This window comes from Dromaius novaehollandiae, chromosome 23 (genome assembly GCF_036370855.1).
Source record: "Dromaius novaehollandiae isolate bDroNov1 chromosome 23, bDroNov1.hap1, whole genome shotgun sequence".
NCBI classification, from domain to species: Eukaryota; Metazoa; Chordata; class Aves; order Casuariiformes; family Dromaiidae; genus Dromaius; species Dromaius novaehollandiae.
Genome location: NC_088120.1, coordinates 9,287,198 through 9,307,725, shown reverse-complemented (window position 1 = coordinate 9,307,725; position 20,528 = coordinate 9,287,198). Strand labels below are relative to the sequence as shown.

Here is a 20,528-nt window from a genome sequence, read left to right as displayed (position 1 = left end):
TTAGGACCCCTTAGAAGGTGGTGCGTGCACGCCGCAAAGCGCACGCCCTGCCCGTGTATTTGGGCACCAGAAACACAGGCTCTTGCCCCATTTTTGCTCCCACTGCAAGCCCGTGTCGTGCACTCAGGCCCACTCCCGCACATGCTCACCCACAAACCTCTAATTTGGTCTCTAATACGATTTCTCAGCCTTATTACACCGGCCAGGTTCATCATGTACATTTAAATGATTGGGCTATTAACAAAGCTAATTCTCCGAGGCGCCGGCCTGCCCCACATCACGCGCTGCCCTCCTGGAGCGGGAGGTGTCGCGTGGGGCCTGGGGGACGCGGGGAGGGGACATGTGGGGTGGCTCGTGACCAGCATCGTCTGTGATAGATGGAGCAAACCTGCGCCTGAGCGAGAGCTGGAGCTGTTTGCACCAGTGTCCCTTGACTCATGCTGCTTCTTGCAGCTCCGGCCCCTGCACGGTCCCCGGCGCGTCCGCCTGCTCCCCGGAGGCTCCCCCAGCGCCGGGCACCCCCAAAGCGCCGTGGATCCGCTGAGCAGCAAGGCGCGAGGCTTGTTCACCCCGCGCATCCCAGCTGGCACCACTGTGCAGCGCTTCTGGCTGCTAACAGCAAAGAGGCTGTTTAAAAAGATAAATCCCCCCTTTAAAAAGAAAAAAACCAATCAAACAATAATCAAAGAGTAAAAATAAGCAGTTTTATGGCTCCTCCAATAATTAGCTTGGTTCTCAGCTGTTAATTTGCGTACCCAGAGTCCTCTGTTTAATATTCTAATTTGTGGTTAATCATCTATCAAGAGAGAACAAACGGTGATTAGCTCATTTCTACCTCCTTGAGGCTAAGGGACGCCATTTGGTGTAATCAGTGCGTTAGCTTGCACAGGGAAGCTTTATCGCAGCCCCCCCACGTTATTCGTGCCGCGGCGATGCCCTTCCCAGGGGTGTCTGCGGTGGCCCCGGTGCCACCAGGTCCTCCAGGGCCACAACTGGCACCCGGGTCGCGGCAGCGCTGGAGCTGGTCCTGGCTGGAGCTGCAGCCCCGGCTGCATTCGGGAGGAATGCGGATAACCATCCAAGGGGGAAAACGCTGTAGGGACACCCAGGAGACGCAAGGCCCATGGCGGCAGGGTGGTTCATAAGGTGGTGGCTCCCACCCAAGAGCAGCTGTTGGCTCTGCCAGATGTGCCAGATGTTTGGTGCCCCGAACCGCAACAGATTTCTCATCTTCGGGCCCCGTGCGGAAGGCGACTTGCTCCTGCGCGCGGTGACCCACGGCGGGGGGGGGGGAGCGGGGGGGCGGCTTCCCTGCCTCCCGCCAGCACGCGCCTTGGCGGCAGCAATAGCACATGCGCCGGGACAATGGCGCACGTGGCCCCGAGCGGAACAAGCGGTGCTTGTCCAAACGCAAGCTCCAGCCAGCCACCGCGTCCCCCTCAGCCTTGAATGGCAGTAATCAGAGGCTCCCTAATTACTCCAGGCTACAAAAATCGGACTTCCATTTTCTTTCTCGCAGCTTTCAAAGGGGAGAGGAAGAGAATGAAACCTGCGGCTCTTGCCGTGCGCTGCGCTCCAGAAGGAGCTCGGGGCAGGAAAGGGATCTCCGCTCCGGAGGCGCTTAGGGCAAAGGGCCCAACCCTGCGTGTAAGGGACATGCGGTGAATCCGGGATGTGCAATTTGGGCACAAGCAGGTGGGGGGAAAAAGAGTGAGAGATCCAAACAGCTGCTTCCTTGGCACTTTAATTAAAATCTAATCTTCTTAATCTTCCCAGACACTGGCCTCGCCAGCCTCGGGCTCGTAAGGCTGCACAAAACCCAGCTTAGATTGTGGCTGCCCCGTAGCGTTTTGCCGGCCGCGGCCGGGGAGCAAGATTACCAGCTGAAGGTCAAAGCTGCCCCTTGCTCACGGAGGGCTCAGCAGCCACAGTTAGCACCTTTTGGGAGGCTGCATGTGGCTCGGCAGAGAGCAGCAGCTGAGCAGCGGTGTCGGCAGGAGCGGCGGGCGACGGCAGGCCCCGGGGTCTCTGCGTGCTCAGACCTGCGCCGTCCCGTCCCGGGGGCAGCGCGTGGCTGCAGGGAGTGCGGATCCCCCGGGTGCTGCTCGCGGGTCCTGCCTCGGGCCGGGACCCCCCTCTGCTAGGGGCTGAACCAGCTCCCTCCCACCCTCTGCTTCTCCAGTTTAAAACTCCGGCTGCTTCTGAGCCAAACGAGGAAAAAATCCCACGTTGCAAGGTACTAGCTGTTCCCTCTCGTAGGGCCGTTACTGAGCTTTGCCAGGTCAGAGCAGAGGGGTCAGAGCCCCCGCTGCTGCGCTGCCCCGGGCCCCGCTGCGGCCGGAGGAGGGGGGGGTGCAGGGGGCTCGGCCCCGAGCGCAGCGGCGGCCGCGGGCACCGGGCACCGGGCACCGGGCACCGGGCACCGGGCGGGGCGGCGGGGCCGTTCGGCGGGCAGCCGGCTCCCTCTCGCGGAGGAAGGGAGAAGCTGCGGCGGAGCCCGAGGTGCTGGCCCGGGGGTGCCCGGGGGTGCCCGGGGGTGCAGGACGCCCGCAGCGAGGGCCGCATCCTGCTGCCGGGCTGCGCTTCCCCGGCCCGGGACCGCTGACAGCACCCGGCTCGGCCGGCAACGTGGAGCGCTCCTCCGGCACGAGGGTTAATATTAGCAACAGTTTAGCCCCCCGATCTGTTACTGTTAAGTTCCACGTTGAAAAAAATGAGGATAAATCTCTTGATTTGTCCAGAAACTGAGACAAGTATTCAACAAGGCTATTTCTTCACCTTCTCATAATAATGATTTATTATGTGTGGGGCAGAGACCGGACGCTCTCCAACTGTTTCATTTCCACCGATATTCAGATTTCAGTCTCTCTAACGGCATCCAATGTGGTGTTCAGCTCATGAATAGCCATGAGGGCTCTAATGAAGAGACAGGCTGAGCGCGCTTGCCACGCACTGGAGCAGCCTGCGCCTGGCCCCTGATTAATATGCAGCTGCCTTAATTTCCTGATTAAGTTCCAGCTTGCAAATAAAACATTTGCATTTCACTTCCACTTTTTTTTATGAAAAGTGTCCTGTTAAAGTTTGCTGATTACAAATAAGGGACAAGGCAGTGGTTTGCAAAGGGCTCAGAAGCTGGACAGTGATTTTAGATGGAAGATGAGGGGAGGATGCTCCTGAAGAGTTTGGGGGACCGGTGCTCTGCGGGTGAGAGCGATGCTCTGCGGCGCGGCGCAGGGGCAAGGGGCTCCTCGGAAGGGGGCTGGCCGTCCTTTTTGGCGCTCCGGCCATCGTTTCTCGGGATTTGTTGCCCTGCCAAGCCGAACACGCTTTGCTAATAAACAAAAATTGATTTTTATTTATCTTACAAAGCGAAGCCCCGTTGCTCCCGCTGCACAGCTTTAATCCTTTCTACTGTCGATGGAAATAATGAGAAAGACACCTGCGGAACCTGGTTATAGCTGCAGGCCTCCTTTTTAACTATTAAGAGATCAATACCCTTTTCAATGCTGCTAATAGTTTTCTGGCCCACTTGATTGCAAGGGGACACGGGGGTCTCAGTGTTATTTGCTCGCACCCGATGTTTCTGACCCACTTTCTCCCCCACCCGCTGATGCCACGGGGGTCTGACCTGGCCCCCAGCGATGGGGTGGGCTCCACCACCGAGCTCCGGTGCAAAGAAATCAACACAGTGTTTCAGTTCATTACCAATCCATCTCGTTTTTATTGTCCATTTTTTAAAAAGTTGGTGTTCTTCTATTCATAGTTATAAAATAATCCTATTTTACAAAGATTTACAGCTCTGGAAGTGCCCAGCAGTGAACAAGGCTGGACCTTGCAAGTATCTTAAATAATCAAACCACAATTTCTTCTTTTCCCTTTAAAAAATAGGACAAAAAAGGAAAATCGGCCATAAACCCTCCCCTCCGGCACCAAGCAGGACATAGCAGAGTGAGAGGATTTGTATAAAAGACAATTTATTTCTTTCAGAAGGGGCGACCGGGAGCGGAGGACGGGCAGAGGGGGTGACCAACGCGCCCCACCGAGGAGGACAGTGACGGGGGACATGTCTTTGTATTCCTCACCGTGAACCAAGCTGTTGGAGGGGATTTCTATCTATATCAAATTAAATTCCCGCTGCTGCATTTTCCCCTCCTTTGGGGTTCCCGGATGGCCAAGTCCCGTCTTGCGACCAGAGGTGAGCGGGTGCCACCGGGCTGGTGGGGAGGGGGGTCCCGGCCAGGTCGCTCCCGGTATTTGCAGTTTTCTGGTCTTTTCGGCCCCAGCCGCGAGGCAGCAGCCTCCGGAGGGGGGTTTCCAGCTCGGTCCGCAGCAGTTCCCGGTCCGGCGCCTGCTCAGTACGGGGGTCCCTTGACGGCGCCCGGCTCGGCGAGGCGCGCGGCAGCGTACGCCGAGGCTCCCAGGCAGGCGGCCGGCTCGCAGAAGCCGGGGAGCCCGGCGGGACCGGGCAGGCCCGGGCGGCCGGCCTCCCCGGGGACACCGGGCAGACCCCGCTCGCCGGCCTTGCCGTCCAGCGCGTGCCCGGGGATGCCGGGGAGACCTGCAATGAGAGCGCGGCCGTCGGGCGTGGGCAGCCACTGCCAGCTCCGCTCCGGGGGCTGCCGGGGCGGCGGGATGGCGCTTACCTGGGATCCCCGGCGGGCCCGGCATTCCCGGGTGGCCCCGGCCGGCTTCTCCGCGCTCGCCCTTCTCCCCTCGCTTCCCTGCGGGATAAGGAATGGGGGGAAGGACGTGTTACATCGGCACGGAGCACAAAACATCCCGCGAGGCCTGCGGGGCCCCGGGACGGACGAGGGAGCTGCAGCCCCTGAGCGGGTTTTTCCGCGCCGTGGTCGGCAAGCGACACCGGGAGCTGCTGCTGCGGCCCTGGCTGGGGCTGCTGCAGGGAAAAGCTTGGTTTTGGATAGGCAAAAACCCCAGGAGGTCTTGTTTGAGGCTAGGTGGGCCATCGGGAGGGGATGGGGATGGGAAAATGCATCTCGAAAGCAAGCACGACTTTTCCGTTTTACTAAAACCGCCCCAAATCAAAAGACCTCAACGAGCTGATGAATCAGCCAGGTTTGGGCAACGCTGATTTTTACGGTGCCTCCCTACCCCTCGCCGTGCCCGTCCCCGGCAGCCCCCACCTACCTTTAGGTCCCGTGTTGCCGATCTGCCCGGCGGCTCCCAGGATGCCGGGGATGCCGCGGGGCCCCATGGGTCCGTGCGGCCCCTGCTCGCCGGGTGGTCCGGGGGGGCCGGGGGGGCCGGGTGGCCCCGTGGCCCCCGCGCCGCCCAGCGCCGCCCGCTTAGCGCTCACCGCCACCTCCGCCAGCTGCTCTGTAAGGCAAGGGCACGCCGTGGTCGGGGTGCCCGGGGGGGGACCTGCCCGCCGAGCCGCCCCGCGCGCCCCGCCGCTCACCTTGCAGCATCTTCAGCACCACGTCGACGATGTGCTGGTCGCCGGCGTCGCGGCCCTGCGAGCGGGGATGGGGGGACGGGCGGTAAAGGTGCTCCCCGCCCCGGGACCCCGGCCGGGACCATCCCGTGTGCCGGTGGGTCCGTGGCTCCGGGCATGCCCTGCCGCCCCCGGCCCCGCTGCAGCCTGCTCACCGCCCTCAGCCCACTTAACTCCCCACAGCTGCATTTTGCAACTCTAAAATGAGGCTTATAGGGAAAAATCCCCCCCCGCCAGGCAGGCTGCAGAGAGATGCGCTGGCGCTGAAGGCTGGGTGGCTGCGAGGCCTCGGCTAGCTGAAGCCGAGCCGAACAGCAGCCCTTTCCCGGGGAAGTGGTGGGTAAGGAAAGCTCAGGGGAAAATAATCCGCAGAGCTGAATGAGGTAAGCAAGACACCCCGCTGACTGCCGTTTCCGTGGGCGGAGGAGGCAGGAATGGGCTGGGGGGGGGGGAATGGGACATCGGGAGGTTTTGGGATGGGGGTCAGGGTGGGGGTCACTCACGGCTGTGCCCCGCTGGCCGGGCATCCCCGGCACGCCGCGCTCCCCGACGAGTCCTCGCGGGCCGGGCGGTCCCGGGTAGCCTCTCGCGCCCGGCGCGCCCGCATCGCCGGCGGGGCCAGGGAAGCCGAGCTCGCCCCGGATGCCTTGCTGCGGCGGGGAGGGAGAGCGGCGTCAGCCACGGGCGAGCTCCGGCCCGGCCCGCTTGCAGGGTCGCGGCTCGAGACCGTGAGGATTTCCAGGGCCGCAGCTCGCAGCAGGGGTCTGAACCCAAAACGGGGTCAGACCCTGGGGCCACTTGAAGCCCATCGCCGGTGAAAACGCTGTCACCGACCGCCAGCATGCAACGTGCACGCGGACGTGGGCCGGCTCGCGGCTCAGCAGAGCACCACCGGATCCCAACTCGAGGCCTCCCAGCAAAGCAGCGATGGTTTTTGCCACACGACCCAGCGCACCTCCCGCAGGGACAAGGCACCAGCTCCCCCCGCGCTTGCAGCTTGCAGGATGCCCCAGGCGGGACCAGCCAGGAACGGAAACCCTGGCGTGGGGAAGCCAGCCAGGACCGGCCCACGGCGGGGTTCCTCCGTGTGGTCCTGCTCACGGGAACCGGTCACGGGGCAGGAAGAGTGCCTCCAGTTTGGGGTAAGCCTCGTCCCGGCCCTCGTGGTCCCCAGGTTCTGGGGAGTCCTGGAGAAACACCCAGGGGGAAGGTGTGGGGAACCACCATCTCCTAAAGCCACCGTCACTCACCTGTCCCTTGGGCCCTGGCTCGCCTGATTCACCCTGGGGACAGAAGATATAAGAAACGGGATTGGGAAACAGCACAAATCTGCCAACGCTGCTGAGGCCCTGAGCTGGGACACGACGCAGCCGCCAGCGCGGCAGGGCAAGGAGGCAGGGGCAGAGCGGTGGGTGCCAGCGGGGGAAATGCAGGTGCCCCCGCGCTCACGAACTGGCCGCGTGTGCCGCACAGGGTGGGGGGTGCTGGGAACCACGTCTGCCACCATCCCTCACCCTCAGCCCAAGAAACCTCCACCCGGCCTGTCCTGCGGTACCTACCTTCTCCCCCTTCACCCCCGAGAGGCCGTGGACGCCTGGGTCTCCCTGCAGGAAAGACACAGAGCTATGAAACGTCACCACCACCCACCCTCTCTGGAGCGATTTTAGTCGCTCTTCCTGGCCTGCTGGTTTAGACCTGCTCTTTGTCTGTGCGGTTACTTGCAGACACAGCCGTGGGCGATGCCCAAGGGGCTGCGACACAAAAGCCTGGTCCTTCCACCAGCTCCCTGCAGCGGGAGGAAGATGTTCAGCACCTCTGTTTCAGCGGTGCATCAGGCTGCCTGGGCAAGAGCTTATGCTGGGGAGCAAGTGCAGGCAGGAGGGCGAGTGCCCACCTCTGCCCGCAGCACTGACCTCCAGCCCGTGCGTTACGGGATACCAGATCTAGAGCTTTTGCAGTCTCGGGCATCATCCTCCAACCTGGTGGTCCAGCCCACTAACGAGCACCACTGCTCGTGTCACCCTCTGCATGCTCCGAGCCCGTGCAGGGCTCACGCGAGACTCGGCTCGAGCCAGTTAGTCCTGGGAACGCAGTCAGCTCTGGGAGGGGATCAGTAAGGCTGAATGCAGACTGCTGCCACTAGAGGAGCTGCATGAAAGACCCTGGGAAATTGCCCAGTTTAGAAAACGTTTTGCTTTTGGGGAAGGAAAAACAGATAATTCCAGCTTTCCTATGGAAGGGGGAAAACGCCTATGGAATAAATCAAAGTTTTATTGCAAAGCTGCCCATGCCGTGAAGCGGTGGCTAGGGACTCGCAGCTGGTAGCTAACACCCCGCAGCTGGGAGCACCCCGAGTCACCCTGCATAAAGGCCGTCAGCAGAGGCGGGTGCCAGCCCTGCTAATTGCACCTTCCCTCCCCGGCCACCCGCATGGCCCAGCGCCGCGGCAGGAGCGACGTATACTCACACCACCACCTTTGGGGCCGGTTTTCCCTGGGGAGCCCTAGAGGAGAGGAGAGGAGAGACTGCGGTGAGACCTGGGAGCAGGCGAGGGAGGGAGGAAACGTGCGGGGCCGGGTGTGTGGGCTGCAGGCAGGGATTCACACGCGGCTCGTGGTGCAGCAAGGTGGATCGGACCGGCACCTTGGGCACCAAAGTCTTGTCTGCTAAAAGCTCCACCCTGGGCTTCCCACCAGGCTCAGATGCCTCCCGCCTGCCCAGCTGCTCTCCTGATGTCTCAACCCTCTGCACTAAAGCTAGATCCCAGCTTGCCCCGGTCCGAGGAACGTGTTTCCTGTGGCACCAGCTCTGGGCAAAAAGAGGCTCCTGCAGCAAGATCTAAAATAGATCCGCTGTGTTAGAAATGCTGCAAGTGACTCACTCCCGAGTCCCTGCGTCTTGTCTTCCTCGCTCGTCTCCTCCCCTCCACCATGCCCACCGCTCCATCCCCATCTCCCGCATCTGCTCATCCGCCCGCCGCCCTCGCGCCCGTGGCGAGCGCGCCCACCGCCTGCCCGTCGGCCCCGCGGCTCCGCGGCTGCTCGTAGAGCTCGCGCTGCGTTTACCACCCGTCTCTCCGACAGCAGAGGTTTCTGCAGAGATTCACTTCTCCTGCAGGGACCTTTAGAGGACTTCGGAGCGCTTCTCCCTCCTGCTTTTCCCTCGCTACCCCCTTACTGTGACCGCCCCGGCGCCGGGAGCCGCAGGGTGGTCACCTTGTCTCCTTTGACTCCCGGCAAGCCTTGGGGTCCTGGGATTCCCGGAGGGCCCTGTTCCCCTTTGGCACCCTGGAAATGAAGGTAACACGTGGAAAAGAGAGAGTTAGGGTGAATGAGAAGCGGTCTCCAGCTGGGGAAATCCTCTTGTAAAAGAGCAGGACACAGGCAGACTTCTGCGGTGACTCCGGTTCGGTGCAGCCGTGCGGAGGATCACCCGGGGCGGATAACCAGGCTCTGCCAGCTGCCGCCGGGCTGCCAGCAGCAGCGGTGGGGCGCGGCCCCGCGCGGCCCCGCAGACGCGTCCCCAGGCCTTCCCGACCGGGAGACCGGGCAGCCTCGGCCGCGGGAGGCCCGGGGAGATGTCCGGCCCGGGGGAGGGAGGCAGCGCGCTCCCGGGAGCCCAGCACAGCCCCGCGGTCTGGGGCAGCCGGGCACCTCCTGCCCCCTCTACGCATCGTCCCCAGGGCACTTTGGGGCTGTTTTCCGGGCTGGGAAAGCCTCCGGGAGGAGCGGAGCGGAGCGGTCTCCCTGCTGGGTGCCCTGGGAGGAAATTCCACTCCAGGCTGGGCTGAAAGCACCGCTGGCCCCTGGGGACCGCTAATCCCTGCGCTCTTTGCCCTGCCGGCTAATCCCTCGCCCTGTCTGGCCACGCGCAGTGGGACGGGGCTAGCGATTAAACCCGGCGGTGATCAAAGCGGAGATGTGCAGCGGTCCGAGCCTGAAAACCTCTGGGCTGCGCGGCAGCAGCACGGGCTCTCCCGGCGGGCGCCCCTGCGGCTCCGGGCGCGGGAAAAGCCGATTCCCACGGCGGGTTCGGGGCCCTGAACCCCGGGAGGGGCCCAGCGCGTACTCACCACTCTGCCCTGGTCCCCGGGGGGGCCCACGAGGCCTCGCTCGCCCCGATCTCCCTGCAGAGACCAAGGGAAGGCTCGGTCAGGGGCCGGTCGCCACGCAGCCCCGCGTCCCGCTGCTTCCCCGACTCACCTTCAGCCCGGGGACACCCTGCGGTCCCTGCTCACCCCGAGGTCCTGGCTCACCCTAAGAGCGAAAAAATCCAGAATTGGGCATTATTCCCGCGAGGGGCAGCACCGGGGTGGCTCGGGGGCTGGTAGCACTGCCTCGTTTTGCACTGGCGCAGGAGCATTTGCCCATCGCACTTCCCCGGGGAGACAGGAGCGGGACGGGTGCCCATGGCCTCCCCAGGCCTGTCCTTGCCCCCCGCTGCCACGGGCACAGCGTGGCCCCAGAGTGACGGAGGATGCCACAGTCTGAGCAGCACCCCACGGCGATGGGGGCATCGGCAGACTCAGGTCCCGGCCACTTCTGGGTGCAAAGGGACGGGACACGGACAGAGAGGGTCCGGGAGGCGCTGGGGAAACGGGCCCTGCCAGGGGCTGCACGGGAGCTGCCGCGGGGATTCAGCAGTCTCCGAGAAAGCTCACGCCTGCTAAAAACAGATGTCCGCCGGCAACCTGCTCCTTCCCGAGGGTTTATTGCAGGCCCTGAGTCATGCTCACAAGGTTTGCGTCTGCTGCCGGTGCCGCTCCTCCGAGCGCATCCCCTGCCGCAAATAGCGGGGGACGGAGGGGAGGAGGAGGAGGGCTGGGGGGGGAAGGGTCCAATTCTGGTCTCTATTTGACAGCAAAAAGGGAAAAAAGAGGAAGACAGAGAAAACCAGCGCGGGGCTGGCTGGAAGGAGGTTTGCCCGGGCGGCTGGGAGCGGCGCCAGACTCCCCTTAGGAACCAGATGGCATCTCTGTACTTACGACTTGCCCGGGGGCACCGGTGACGCCTTGCTGGCCTCGAGGCCCGGGCTCGCCCTGCGGAGGGGAGACAGGCGTGACCGGGAGCGCGGGGGGGCCGCGAGGGAGCCGGCGGCCACGCCGTGCCGGGGGGGGTTCCCACCTTGTCTCCGGGGCCACCTTTGCTTCCCGGCTGGCCCGGCAAGCCCTGCGGAAACAAAACGGGCATCCCGGCGCTGAGCCCTGCTGCCGCCCCGCGCCGGCGGGCAGCACCTCTGCCGGGTGCCGGGCACGTCTCGGGGACCCCCGAGAGCAGTGGGGTACCACCCGGGGGGGGGGTCCTCCGTGCAATACTCACAGCTTGTCCCCGGTGACCCGGTGGCCCTGGGCGGCCGGCCTGTCCCGCGCTGCCCTGCAAGGGGAAGGAGGAGGCGTCGCTGCACAGCAGTGAAGGGCACGGGAAGGACTCCGGGAATGGGACGAGGCGCTCCTGGCCGAGGGAGACCTTCCTCCCTTTCCCCCCCACCGGGGACAGCCAGGCTCCGCCAGCCGGGCAGACACCGCATCAGGGGCCGGGAGTGGGTGGCCCTGGCCGTCCCCTCCGTTTCCAGCAAGCACCCGAACGAGGAGCAGCACGCGCTGGTTCCCCGTCGCCGCCGCCCGCAGAGCCCGGGCAGCCCCTCACCTTCACGCCCGGGATTCCCGGCGTGCCGTCCTTGCCGTCGATGCCCGGCAGGCCCTGCGAGAGGAGGGAGAGTCGGGCTGGGCGGCACCTCCAAGAGGGACGCGGGCACGCGGCCGCCACGCCAGGGCGGGAGGCTGCTCTGCCCGGGGACCTCCGTCCTGGCAGGGAGCCCTGCTCCTTGCGCGGGGCTCAGCGCCCGGCGGGCCCGGCTGGGGGGCGGCTGTACTCACGTTCTCCCCCTTGGGGCCGATGTCTCCTTGGGGACCCCTGATGCCGCGGCCGCCCTGCGCCGGGAGAGAGCAAGCGCTGTTTCACCAGCTATTTGGCGCAGAGGCCGGGACGGTCGTGTCCCTGCCCTCGGGCTCGAGGGGATGCTCCAGCCCCGGCGGGACCGGGGGCACCAGCCCAGGCGGGGTGTCCGGGGGGACCCGCTCCCCAGCACCCCCTGCTCGCGCCCTCGCTCCGAGCAGTGAGCCGGGAAACTTGGAGCCAGCTGAAATCCCTGGTTTTAGATTAGAGATGGGGGTCTCTCATCCTGTTTGCACGGGACGAAAGCCGGTGGCGTTCCTGTCCGGGCCGAGGGAAGAGCCCGGAGCCAGGCGGAGCGGAGGGGCGGGCGGCAGGGGATGCTCAGGGGCGAAGCGCGGTACCTACCAGCTCTCCCTTCTCGCCGGGCTCCCCGGGCGGTCCCCTGGGGCCTTCCCTGCCCTGGGGACGAGAAAGACGGGGGCTGAGCGGCCAGCGCGGGGCCACCGCCTGCCCCCCGGCAGCGAGGGACCGCACTCACCGGCCGCCCGGCGGCTCCGACGGTCCCGACCATCCCTTTGTAGCCAGCAGGACCCTGCAAAAAGGAGCGTGGGAGGGGTTGGTTCCTCCTATATACCCCCCAGCCCTGCTCCCGGCCGGCTGCGAGCCCGCAGGAAGGGCAGAGCCGTCCGGACGGCAGCACGCGGGAGCCGGGTGCCACGGCCGTGCCGCCCCTGCGGGCGCTTACCGTCTCGCCCTTGGGTCCCGCCATGCCGGGGTAACCCCTCAGGCCCTGCGGTCCCTGCGGGGAACACACCAGAAACAGCCTTAGCGGAAATTGGAGCTTTCCCCAGAGGCAGCCCAGGAGGAAGCAGCAATTAAAACAGAAGCCGGTACTGGAAATTGGTGATTTCTGCCAAGCGCGAGGCATTTCGGCGCTGCCGCCCACTCCCAGCCCCGCGGCAGCCGTCAGTTCGATAACGGCCGTGGGCTCAGGCTGCGGCACCTTCCTCCAGCAAAGCCGCCGGCTTCAAAGGGATTCTGCTCTTTCCTGGACTGCAGGGCTCAGCCCGTTAATTGCTTTTCATCTTCAAAGTGCTCAGCGGTCTCAAACAACTTAATCCTCGCGTCCCGCAGAGAGCGGGCTCAGCGGGGCCAGGGGCTCAGAGCCGCCGGGCGGCTTGGCCGGGTCAGCGCGCTATGGGGCAGCCTGCTCCGCCGGCGGGCACCGAGACGCCCCGGCCATCACGCGTGCTCCCGCTGCCCAGGGAGGCCGCCAGCACCGGCGGGGAGGAGGAGGATGGAGGGGGCGAAGGCTTCGGGCTGGTCCCAGCGGTTGGTCCCTCGAGCGGGGGGGTGCTGGGCTGGTCAACCCCCATGCCGGTCAGCCCCGAGCGCCCGGGGGTGACAGCAGCAAACGGAAATAGATACGTTACCGGAGGGCCGGGGACGCCTTGCTCTCCGGAGACGCCGACGTCGCCCTTGGGGCCCTGGGAGGGAGCCGGAGAGAAGAGCCGTGAGCTGCTGCGGGTGACGCAGGGGTGTCGGCCGCCCCCAGGTCTGCTCAGGACGGCACCCCTCACCCGGGACCCGCGGGCGTTTGGGGACGGGTCTCCCCCCACCATGGCAGTGGGAAGCCCCATCCTCCATGGAAGATCCCATCTGGGGAAGATCAACCCCACCATCCTCCTCCTCCCAGCCAGGAGCTCCCTCCTCTCTGCGGAGCTCCTCTCGCTTCAGCCCCTTCCCTCCATCCCGCTTTCCCTCCGTGCCACCTCTGCTCCCGCAAAGCCTCCCGGCCCCCGGCTCCATCTCCAGCTCCCCGGAGACGCGGGTGCCCATCCCGGACGCTCCCAGGGAGCTGCTCACCTGCCCGCCCTGCCTGCCAGGCTCGCCCAGGGTGCCGGGCCGGCCCCGGTGTCCCTGCGGGAGAAGAGGACCAGCGTGAGCTGCCAGGAGCGTCGGGGTGGGAGCAGCGTCCTCGGCCCCCCCCGCGGGCACCGTGCCCCCGCGGGGTCACGCCGGCTGCCCGCCGCTCTGCGCTGCCTTACCTTCAGCCCCTGCAGCCCTTGGGGACCCTTGGGACCGGGGGGGCAGCTGGTCGGACACTGGTGGGGAAAACAGGCACGTTTTAACTGGGAACTGGCTGGTTAAATTGGCTCCACTGCAGGAGCTCCCCGCCATCCCCGCCAGCGCCGCTTCCCACGGTCAATCCTGCTCCGCCGGGAATGACGGGAACGACGCTGATGGAGCCAGCGAAGGGCAATGGGCCCGGCTCTGGGTGCAGAGCGGGCTGCAGCAAGCCCCCGGCCCCGGCAGGACCGCGGGAGCTGCCGCCCCCTCGGAGCTACGGCAAGCGCGGGAGGAGGCCGGGGCAGGATCAGTCCTCGGTTTGCAGCCCGCGACGGCTCCGTCGCGCCTCGGTTCCCAGCCGTGCGGGAATTCGAGGGAGGGAGCCGCCCGCCAAGCCCGGCCGTGCCGCGGCGCTGCCCGGCTCCGGCACTGCCGGAGCTGCAGTTTGCTCCCGGCATCCCCAGGCTGCTGCCGAATTCCTGCGGGTAGCGGATTTCCAGGCAACGCGCGGTGCGACCTGCCGGCCGCCGGCCAGCCGCAGGGGCCCGGTGCAAGCGCACGGTGACGGCCGCTCTTACCAAGAAATCAGCGCTGCCTTCCAGTCCCTGGATGTGTCCCGGGGGGCCCTGGGAGGAGAGAGCACCGCTGAGGCTCCCGGCTCCTGGCTCAGCCCGCCGTGTCCCTGCACCGGGGCGCAGCGCCCGCCCGGCCGCTCGAGGATGGGGACGAGCGCGGGGCCTGGGTTACGGGGTCTCCCCCCGCGCGAAGCCCTGCTTGGGCAGGGAGATACTCACGGGTTTCCCGGGAGGGCCGGGGGGACCCCGTGGGCCGTCGGGTCCGGGATCGCCCTGGGAAAGAAGAGCCCCAGGGGAAGGAGTGTTGGGAGCGATGGCTACGGTGGGAGCCGGCGCGGAGAGGAGGCACCGTGGGAAACGGCTGCCCCGCCACCCCCTCCGTCCCCGCGCCGGGGCTGCGCTCGCCCATGTTGGGGGGCGAGGGGGGGGGTCCTGCTCGCCCCCGGCCCTGCAGTGCCGGGAGCAGCCCTCACCTTGGGTCCCAGCGAGCCGATCTCCCCAGGCAGCCCCACCTGGCCCGGCAGCCCCTGAGGAAGAGGAGGGACGGGCCCTGAGCCCGCTGGTGCAGCCGAGCACGGCACGCTGAAATCCGCCCCGGGGAGCCCCAACGCAGCCGCCCCCCGAGACCCCCGGCACCCGCCAGGCCCCCCGAGCACCCCCCCTCCAACAGGGCTGCCGGTCCCCGCTGCAAACGCGCGGATCCGGCCGGTGTTTGGGCTCGCCGGCTGCACCTGAGCCCGCTTCGTCCTTGCGCTGCCACGTTTGCGACGCCGTTAGGTACCGGCGAGGCTGGGCTACCCGGGAGCCGTGCAGGGACGCTGCCCCCCTCCCGCTTTTGGTGGAGAACCAGCAGGGAGAGAGGCCAGCGGGTCCCCGGGCACGGGGCCACCACGGACACCCGGCTCACCCTGCCCCAAGCCTCGGGCTTAGCCCCGGCATTGCCGGGGGGCGACAAGAGCTCAGGGACCAGGTTGGACCTCTCCCATCAGGGCCCCCGGCGGGTGTCCCGGCCGCCCCCCAGCCCCGCAGCACAGCACTTACGGGAGGTCCCGGCAGCGAAGGGCCCTGGAAGGAGAAGAAAGATGCAGTGAGCCCACGTCCTCCCCCCCTCCCCAAAACCCAGCGGTGCCGTCGCCCCGCGCAGGGCTGGGGCGAGGGGAGAGCGGGGGACCCCAGCCCTGCTCGGGGCTCCCAGCATCCCAGCGCCCACCGGACGGGCGGATACTCACGGGGAGCCCCGGCGGCCCTGGGAGTCCGGGCTGGCCCTGTCGGGACAGAAGGGGAGAGTCAGGAGCCGGATCGGCAGCCGGCCATCGGCGCGCTGCAGGGCGCAGGGTGCTGTGCAAAGCGGGGGAGCCCGCGCCGTGCACCAGCTGCACGCGGTCACCGCCGCGCGGGACGGAGCCTCGGTGCCTGCCGCAGCCTGACGCCGCAGCATCACCGCGCCGCAGCTGCACTTACTTTAACTCCTGGCCCGCCGATGGGCCCCGGTTCCCCTTTCGCTCCCGTCAGGCCCTGCAAGAGGAGAGATGCTGGAGGTTACGGCCACACGTACCCGGCCTCCCCCTCCCTGCACGCCGCGCTGCTTCCCGGCATTTTCCGGCATTTCCTCGGGGCTGTTTCCATCACCCCAGAGGGATACAAGTGGGGACTTCATTGCGCAGATGCCGGGTACCAAACCTGGGATGCTGCAGCAAAGCCCGACGGTGCAAACCAGCCGGGAACGAACCGCCGCAGGCTGCTCGCGATGTCCGCGGCGGGGCTCAGCCCGGGGGATCAGCGGGGACCAGCACAGGCCCGCGGCCCCTCCGGGAGCCCAGCTGCACCCGCCAGTGTTGGGGAAGCGGCTGCCTTGCTGCAAAGCGGTGTCGATCCCTGCAGCTGAGCGCTCGCGCTGTGCTGTGCGTGGTCTAATCCCCGCGCGCTGCAAAGCCCCGGGAGCGCAAAGGCGCTCGCTCAGCCCGGCTCCGCTCAGCAGAGCGCAGATTAGCCTGGGTGAATAATGCGTGCTGATCATGACGTTTACTATGCTATTCATTTATTACTGAAGAATAACTAAAACCTAAATTTTTACGAAGGTGCGGCCAGGGATGCCAAAGAGGGCCCTGCCGCCTGGGTTTGCACCGCATCCCTGGGGACGCACCGCGTCCCTGCTCGCCCACCGGCTGCAAAGAGAAGGAAAAGGCTCTTGGTTTTTTAGGTGTGTGGGGGGGTTTCTGCCCGTAGCAGGGTGTCCCGGGGCAGGACGTCTAGCCCCACGTGGGACGGGGGGGACGTGCTCTTTCGGGAGCCGGGGCGGCGGGAGGCAGGGCGGCACCGCAGCCGGCGAGCTCCGAGGAGGCGCCGCGCTCTGCCCGCGGCTCTCGCTGGGAACATAAAGGCGCTTTGAGCTCCCAGGCGGAGGGGTTTTGGCACTTGCTCATGGGCGGCAGGGCAGGATCCAAGGGCTTTAGCCCGGGCTCGGGAGCCGCAGCAGGGTTGCGCCGAGCTCCTCCACGCTCCGCTTGAGAAGAGGCATCTCGGGTCTGGGGTCCCGTCTGCTTTCGGCTCCGGGCAGAGCTAACAACCCCCAGCGCCCGCGGGAGCAACGAGAGGCAGCGGCTGGATCCCAGCCGACCCCGGCTCCCGGGCCGGGAGACCGGCGGAGTTGGCAGCGCCCGGACCAGGCGGGACCCATGCGCGGGGCGAGGCGGGGGGCCGTACTCACGTCAATGCCCGGCTTCCCTGGGGGCCCGTCCGGACCGGGCGCGCCGGGCTCCCCCTTGGCACCCTTCAAAAGAGGCACGGGGACAAATTACGAGGCAGCTCTCCCCGGGGTGGGGGGCAGCCCCCAAGCTCGGGGGGGGGGGGGGGGCAGGCACACTCACCGAGGGCCCCGGTGCTCCCGGCGAGCCTTTGTCACCCTGGGGAAGAGGAGGAGGTTATGGGGGGGGGGGTCACCCTCCGGGCAGAGCAGGATGCTCGTTGCCTGCTCCAGGTCCCCCTGCGCCCTCCCGGAGCCAGCGGGAGCTGCGGGATCCCCCAGCTCGGAGGCCAGGATGGGGCTGGGACCAGCGCGCTTCGCTTGGCTGCAGGAAAGCTGCGGCTTTGGGGTATAAATAGCACGGGCCGGCCGGCCACGGGGCGCTCCCCAGGGCCGGCGGAGCCCTCCCCACGCGCAGGAGCCCCCCGGCCCTCTGCAAACCGCAGCAGCTCCCCGGCCGCAAGCCGCTGCCCCGCACAATGTCCCTCTTTGTGCCGGCGGCCCCCTCCCTCCGTCCCTCCCTCCGTCCCTCCCTCCCCGCGGCCCGCACTCACGTCGATGCCGTCGGCTCCCGGCACTCCTGGCGGACCGGGGGGCCCTCGCGGGCCGGGCTCTCCTGGCGGCCCTCGCTGGGGGGAAGAGGCAGGGATGGGGGGGAGAGGCAGGGATGGGGGGGAGAGGCAGGGATGGTGGCGGCGGGAGATGCTGGTGCTCGGAGGCGGCAGCACCGCCCGCGCGGCCCTCACCCACCCGCGGGAGCTGGGACTGGCGCGAGCATCCCCAGGCGCCAAGCAGCAGCTCCTGCCTCCCCCATCGCCTGCCCCACAGCCCGTCCTGTCCCCAGCGTCCCCCGGCGAGGGCACGGATGGAGCCGGCGCCCCGGCCTCCGTGCGCACCCGGCACTGCCTGGCGCTCTGCCCGGCCGGCTCCGGGGGCGGCCGCAGCCCCGCGCACAAAAGCGCCATTCAGCCGGCGTCAGCCTGGCCCCGGCTCGAGGTTTCTGCACGGCTCCCCAGGAAGAGCTTTGCAAATAAATCTCTGCTATCCCGGCGGGGCGTCTGCAGAGAGCCGCTGCTCCCGGACATCGAAGCCCTGGCGTTCTCGGAAACGAAGCTCAGACAGGCTGGCGGTGTCCGACGGCCTGGGGCGCCTCTGCTTTCCCGGGCTTATTTATTTTAAAGCCCGGTTTACGGGGATGAGCAGCTCTGCTCGCTTGTGTGCAAACTGAGAGCGGCCCTGGCCCCCCCCGCGAACAGCGGCCCTCCCGTCCGGGCAGGCAGCGGCCCCCCTGCAAGCCCCCCTGAATGGCACCTTTGTGCTGCCCAGACCGTTTCCAAACGTGTCTTTGTTTCGGGAGCCCCCGGAGCCCCCCCGGCCGGGGCCCGTGCCCGGTGCAGGTCCCGCAGCGCTGGGGGCGGCTGCGGGAGGCGGCGGGACCCCCCCAGCCCTGGGCCGGGGCAGGATGCCTTCGCCGGCGGGACGGCCCAGCCGCTCTCCCGCGGGGCCGATTGCCCCCAGCGTTACACGTCTGTTGTAAAACTCTGCGTTTTGTGCCGGGGCGAGGGGCTCTCCTCGGCGGGGGGCACGGCAGCGGCGCCGCACCGGCAGACGTCTCCTCCATGCGCTGTTTTCTCTCTCTGATTCATTTTCTCCCACCTTTGGGTGAGTTTGGGGACCCCCCGGGACCCCGACTCAGGCCGCCTCCACTGGGTCCCCGCTGCCCCACGGCAAACGCCCCCGGGCTCTCCCGCGCCGTGCACCCCGGGCTCGAGCCCTTCCCGCGGCGGCAGAGCCCCCCGCACCCCCCGGCGAGCCAGACCCCAGCCCGCGGTCCCGGGGGACGGGTGCAGAGGAGCCGGGCGCTGCGGCGGGGGGGAGCAGACCGGGCGGGGGGACCCCCCATCCCACCCCAGCGGGAGAACGGCACCCGGGCAGCGAGCGCCAGCGGGGCAGAGGCCCCCGCGCAGCCCGGCCCCCCGGGAAAAGTGGGAAACCGGGTGGAAAACCCAGCTGGGAGCTGGGGCTGGGGCGCAGCGGGGCCGGAGCGCAGCACTTACGAGCTGGGCCAGGCCGAGGCCGGCGGCCTGGAGCAGGAGGAGGCAGAGCGGGAGGCTGCCCGCGGAGCCGGCCATGGCGAGGGGGTGCGAGCCCACGGCGGTGCTGGCCCGGCGCTCGGGTGTGCGGAGCCCCGACTGCCGCCCCGGCGTGCCCCTGGCAGCCTGCGGAGCAGGAGGAGGAGGAGGAGGAGGAAGGGGCCAGGCTCATTAATATGGAGCAGCCCGGAGGCGCGGGCGGGCAGGCTGGCCCCCGGCCCCGCGCGCCCTCCCCGTGGTGAGCCCACAGCTATTTTGGGCTGTGCTGGCCGGGATGCTAGGATTCTGGGATGCTGGGATGCCAACATACTGGGATGCTGACATACTGGGATGCTGGGATGTCGGGATGCTGGGATGCCAGGATGCTGGGACACCAGGATGCGGGGATGCTGGGATGCCAGGATGCTGACATACTGGGATGCTGGGATGCCAGGACACTGGGATGCTGAGATGTTGGGATGCTGGGATGCCGGGATGCCAGCTGCCGACTTGGCGCCTGTTGGCACGAGCAGCCTGGGCAGCGCTGGGGCCGGCAAGGGGCTGTGACACGGGCAGGTTTCTGCCCCATGAGCCCAAGCGCCGCTCCCAGCTCTTCCCCCGGCCCCCGGCGAGGCTGCGCGCCCGCCGCGGGCTCCCCAGCACGAAGAGCCGAGGCACGGCCGGTCGGTCCAGCCCGCACTGGGGCGAGCGCTTTGGGCAGAGCTGTGCAACAAAGGAGCGAGGCCAGCGAGCACATCCACATGAGAAACACCCAATGTTTGCTGATAAATAAATAAAGCTCCCGCCTTGATTTTTAAGCCGTTTCCCAGATTTTTCAGCGAGGCACTCGGGACGCCTGCAGTTGGGAATCGGGCCTGTTTAATCCCAAGCACTCATCTGCTGATGCGAAATGTTCATCAAGGAAACAGGGTTTTTGGAACGCGGCAGCTCCGGCACCGGCGATGCCAGCAGTGACAGGCTCCCGCGACACCCCCCAGCCGGCCCCGCGCAGCCCCCCGAGCGCCCTGCACAGTCAGAGGCCTCCCCCCGCCCTCCCAGCCCGCAGCAGTTCTCCAGCCTCCGCGCCAAGAGCCCCTTGGTTTGAGAGCATCTACATTTGGATCCTTCCCGTTCATGCAGCCGCGGGGGGATTTTCGCTTTGTGCCTGATGCAGAGACCCCTCTGCCATCGCCGTGCGGGGCCCTTTCTGGGGCAGAAGTGTCACTTTTGGAAGAAGCATTATGTAATTTCCAGCGTCTCCTAGATCACTGCACGCTGACATCGTTTTTCTCTCGATGCTGCTGCTCATCCGAGTGCAGCTTTGTACGTGGTGCGGGTCCCTGCACCCCCCCCCATGCGAGCTGCGCCGTGACACCCGTCCCGTTCGGAAGACTTGGCCCTCTTCTCCCCTGGGCTTTGCTGCGGGCTCCCACCCGAACGCCAGGGCCCCGGGGAGGGCAGCGGGGATGGGGCCTGAGGCCGCGCGGCTCCTCCGTGGGGCAGAGATGTGGGGCAAAGCCTGGCCGAGCCGAGCCGCGGCGTGGGAGGCTGCGTGGAGACCCTCCTCCTCCTCCTCCTCCTCCTCCTCCTCCTCCTCCTCCAGGTGCTGCCCCACTGCTCAGCCTGCCCCACTCCCCTTCATCACCCCATAGCCAGTGTCTGTGCTCCGCAGCCAGCCCCGCTCCCCCTTCTTTGCCCCACAGCTGCCCACAGCAGGCC

The 20,528-nt window shown here is 66.9% G+C and overlaps 1 protein-coding gene across 1 annotated transcript; it reads right to left on the bottom strand.

Annotated features, from left to right (window-relative positions):
* Positions 1-3,691: 3,691 nt before the first annotated feature.
* On the bottom strand, positions 3,692-19,006 carry COL9A2 (collagen type IX alpha 2 chain). The gene is made up of 32 exons (XM_026104666.2): positions 18,795-19,006; positions 17,292-17,366; positions 16,862-16,897; positions 16,702-16,764; positions 15,456-15,509; positions 15,224-15,259; positions 15,036-15,059; positions 14,468-14,521; positions 14,214-14,267; positions 13,998-14,045; positions 13,398-13,454; positions 13,216-13,269; positions 12,783-12,836; positions 12,095-12,148; positions 11,888-11,941; positions 11,755-11,808; positions 11,331-11,384; positions 11,101-11,154; positions 10,774-10,827; positions 10,579-10,623; positions 10,440-10,493; positions 9,658-9,711; positions 9,528-9,581; positions 8,671-8,742; positions 7,923-7,958; positions 7,015-7,059; positions 6,706-6,738; positions 5,959-6,105; positions 5,420-5,474; positions 5,149-5,337; positions 4,644-4,721; positions 3,692-4,558 (listed from the first exon to the last, which is right to left on the bottom strand). The coding sequence occupies exons 1-32, from the start codon at positions 18,867-18,869 to the stop codon at positions 4,353-4,355; spliced, it is 2,076 nt and encodes a 691-aa protein (XP_025960451.2). The 5' UTR covers positions 18,870-19,006; the 3' UTR covers positions 3,692-4,352.
* Positions 19,007-20,528: the final 1,522 nt, after the last annotated feature.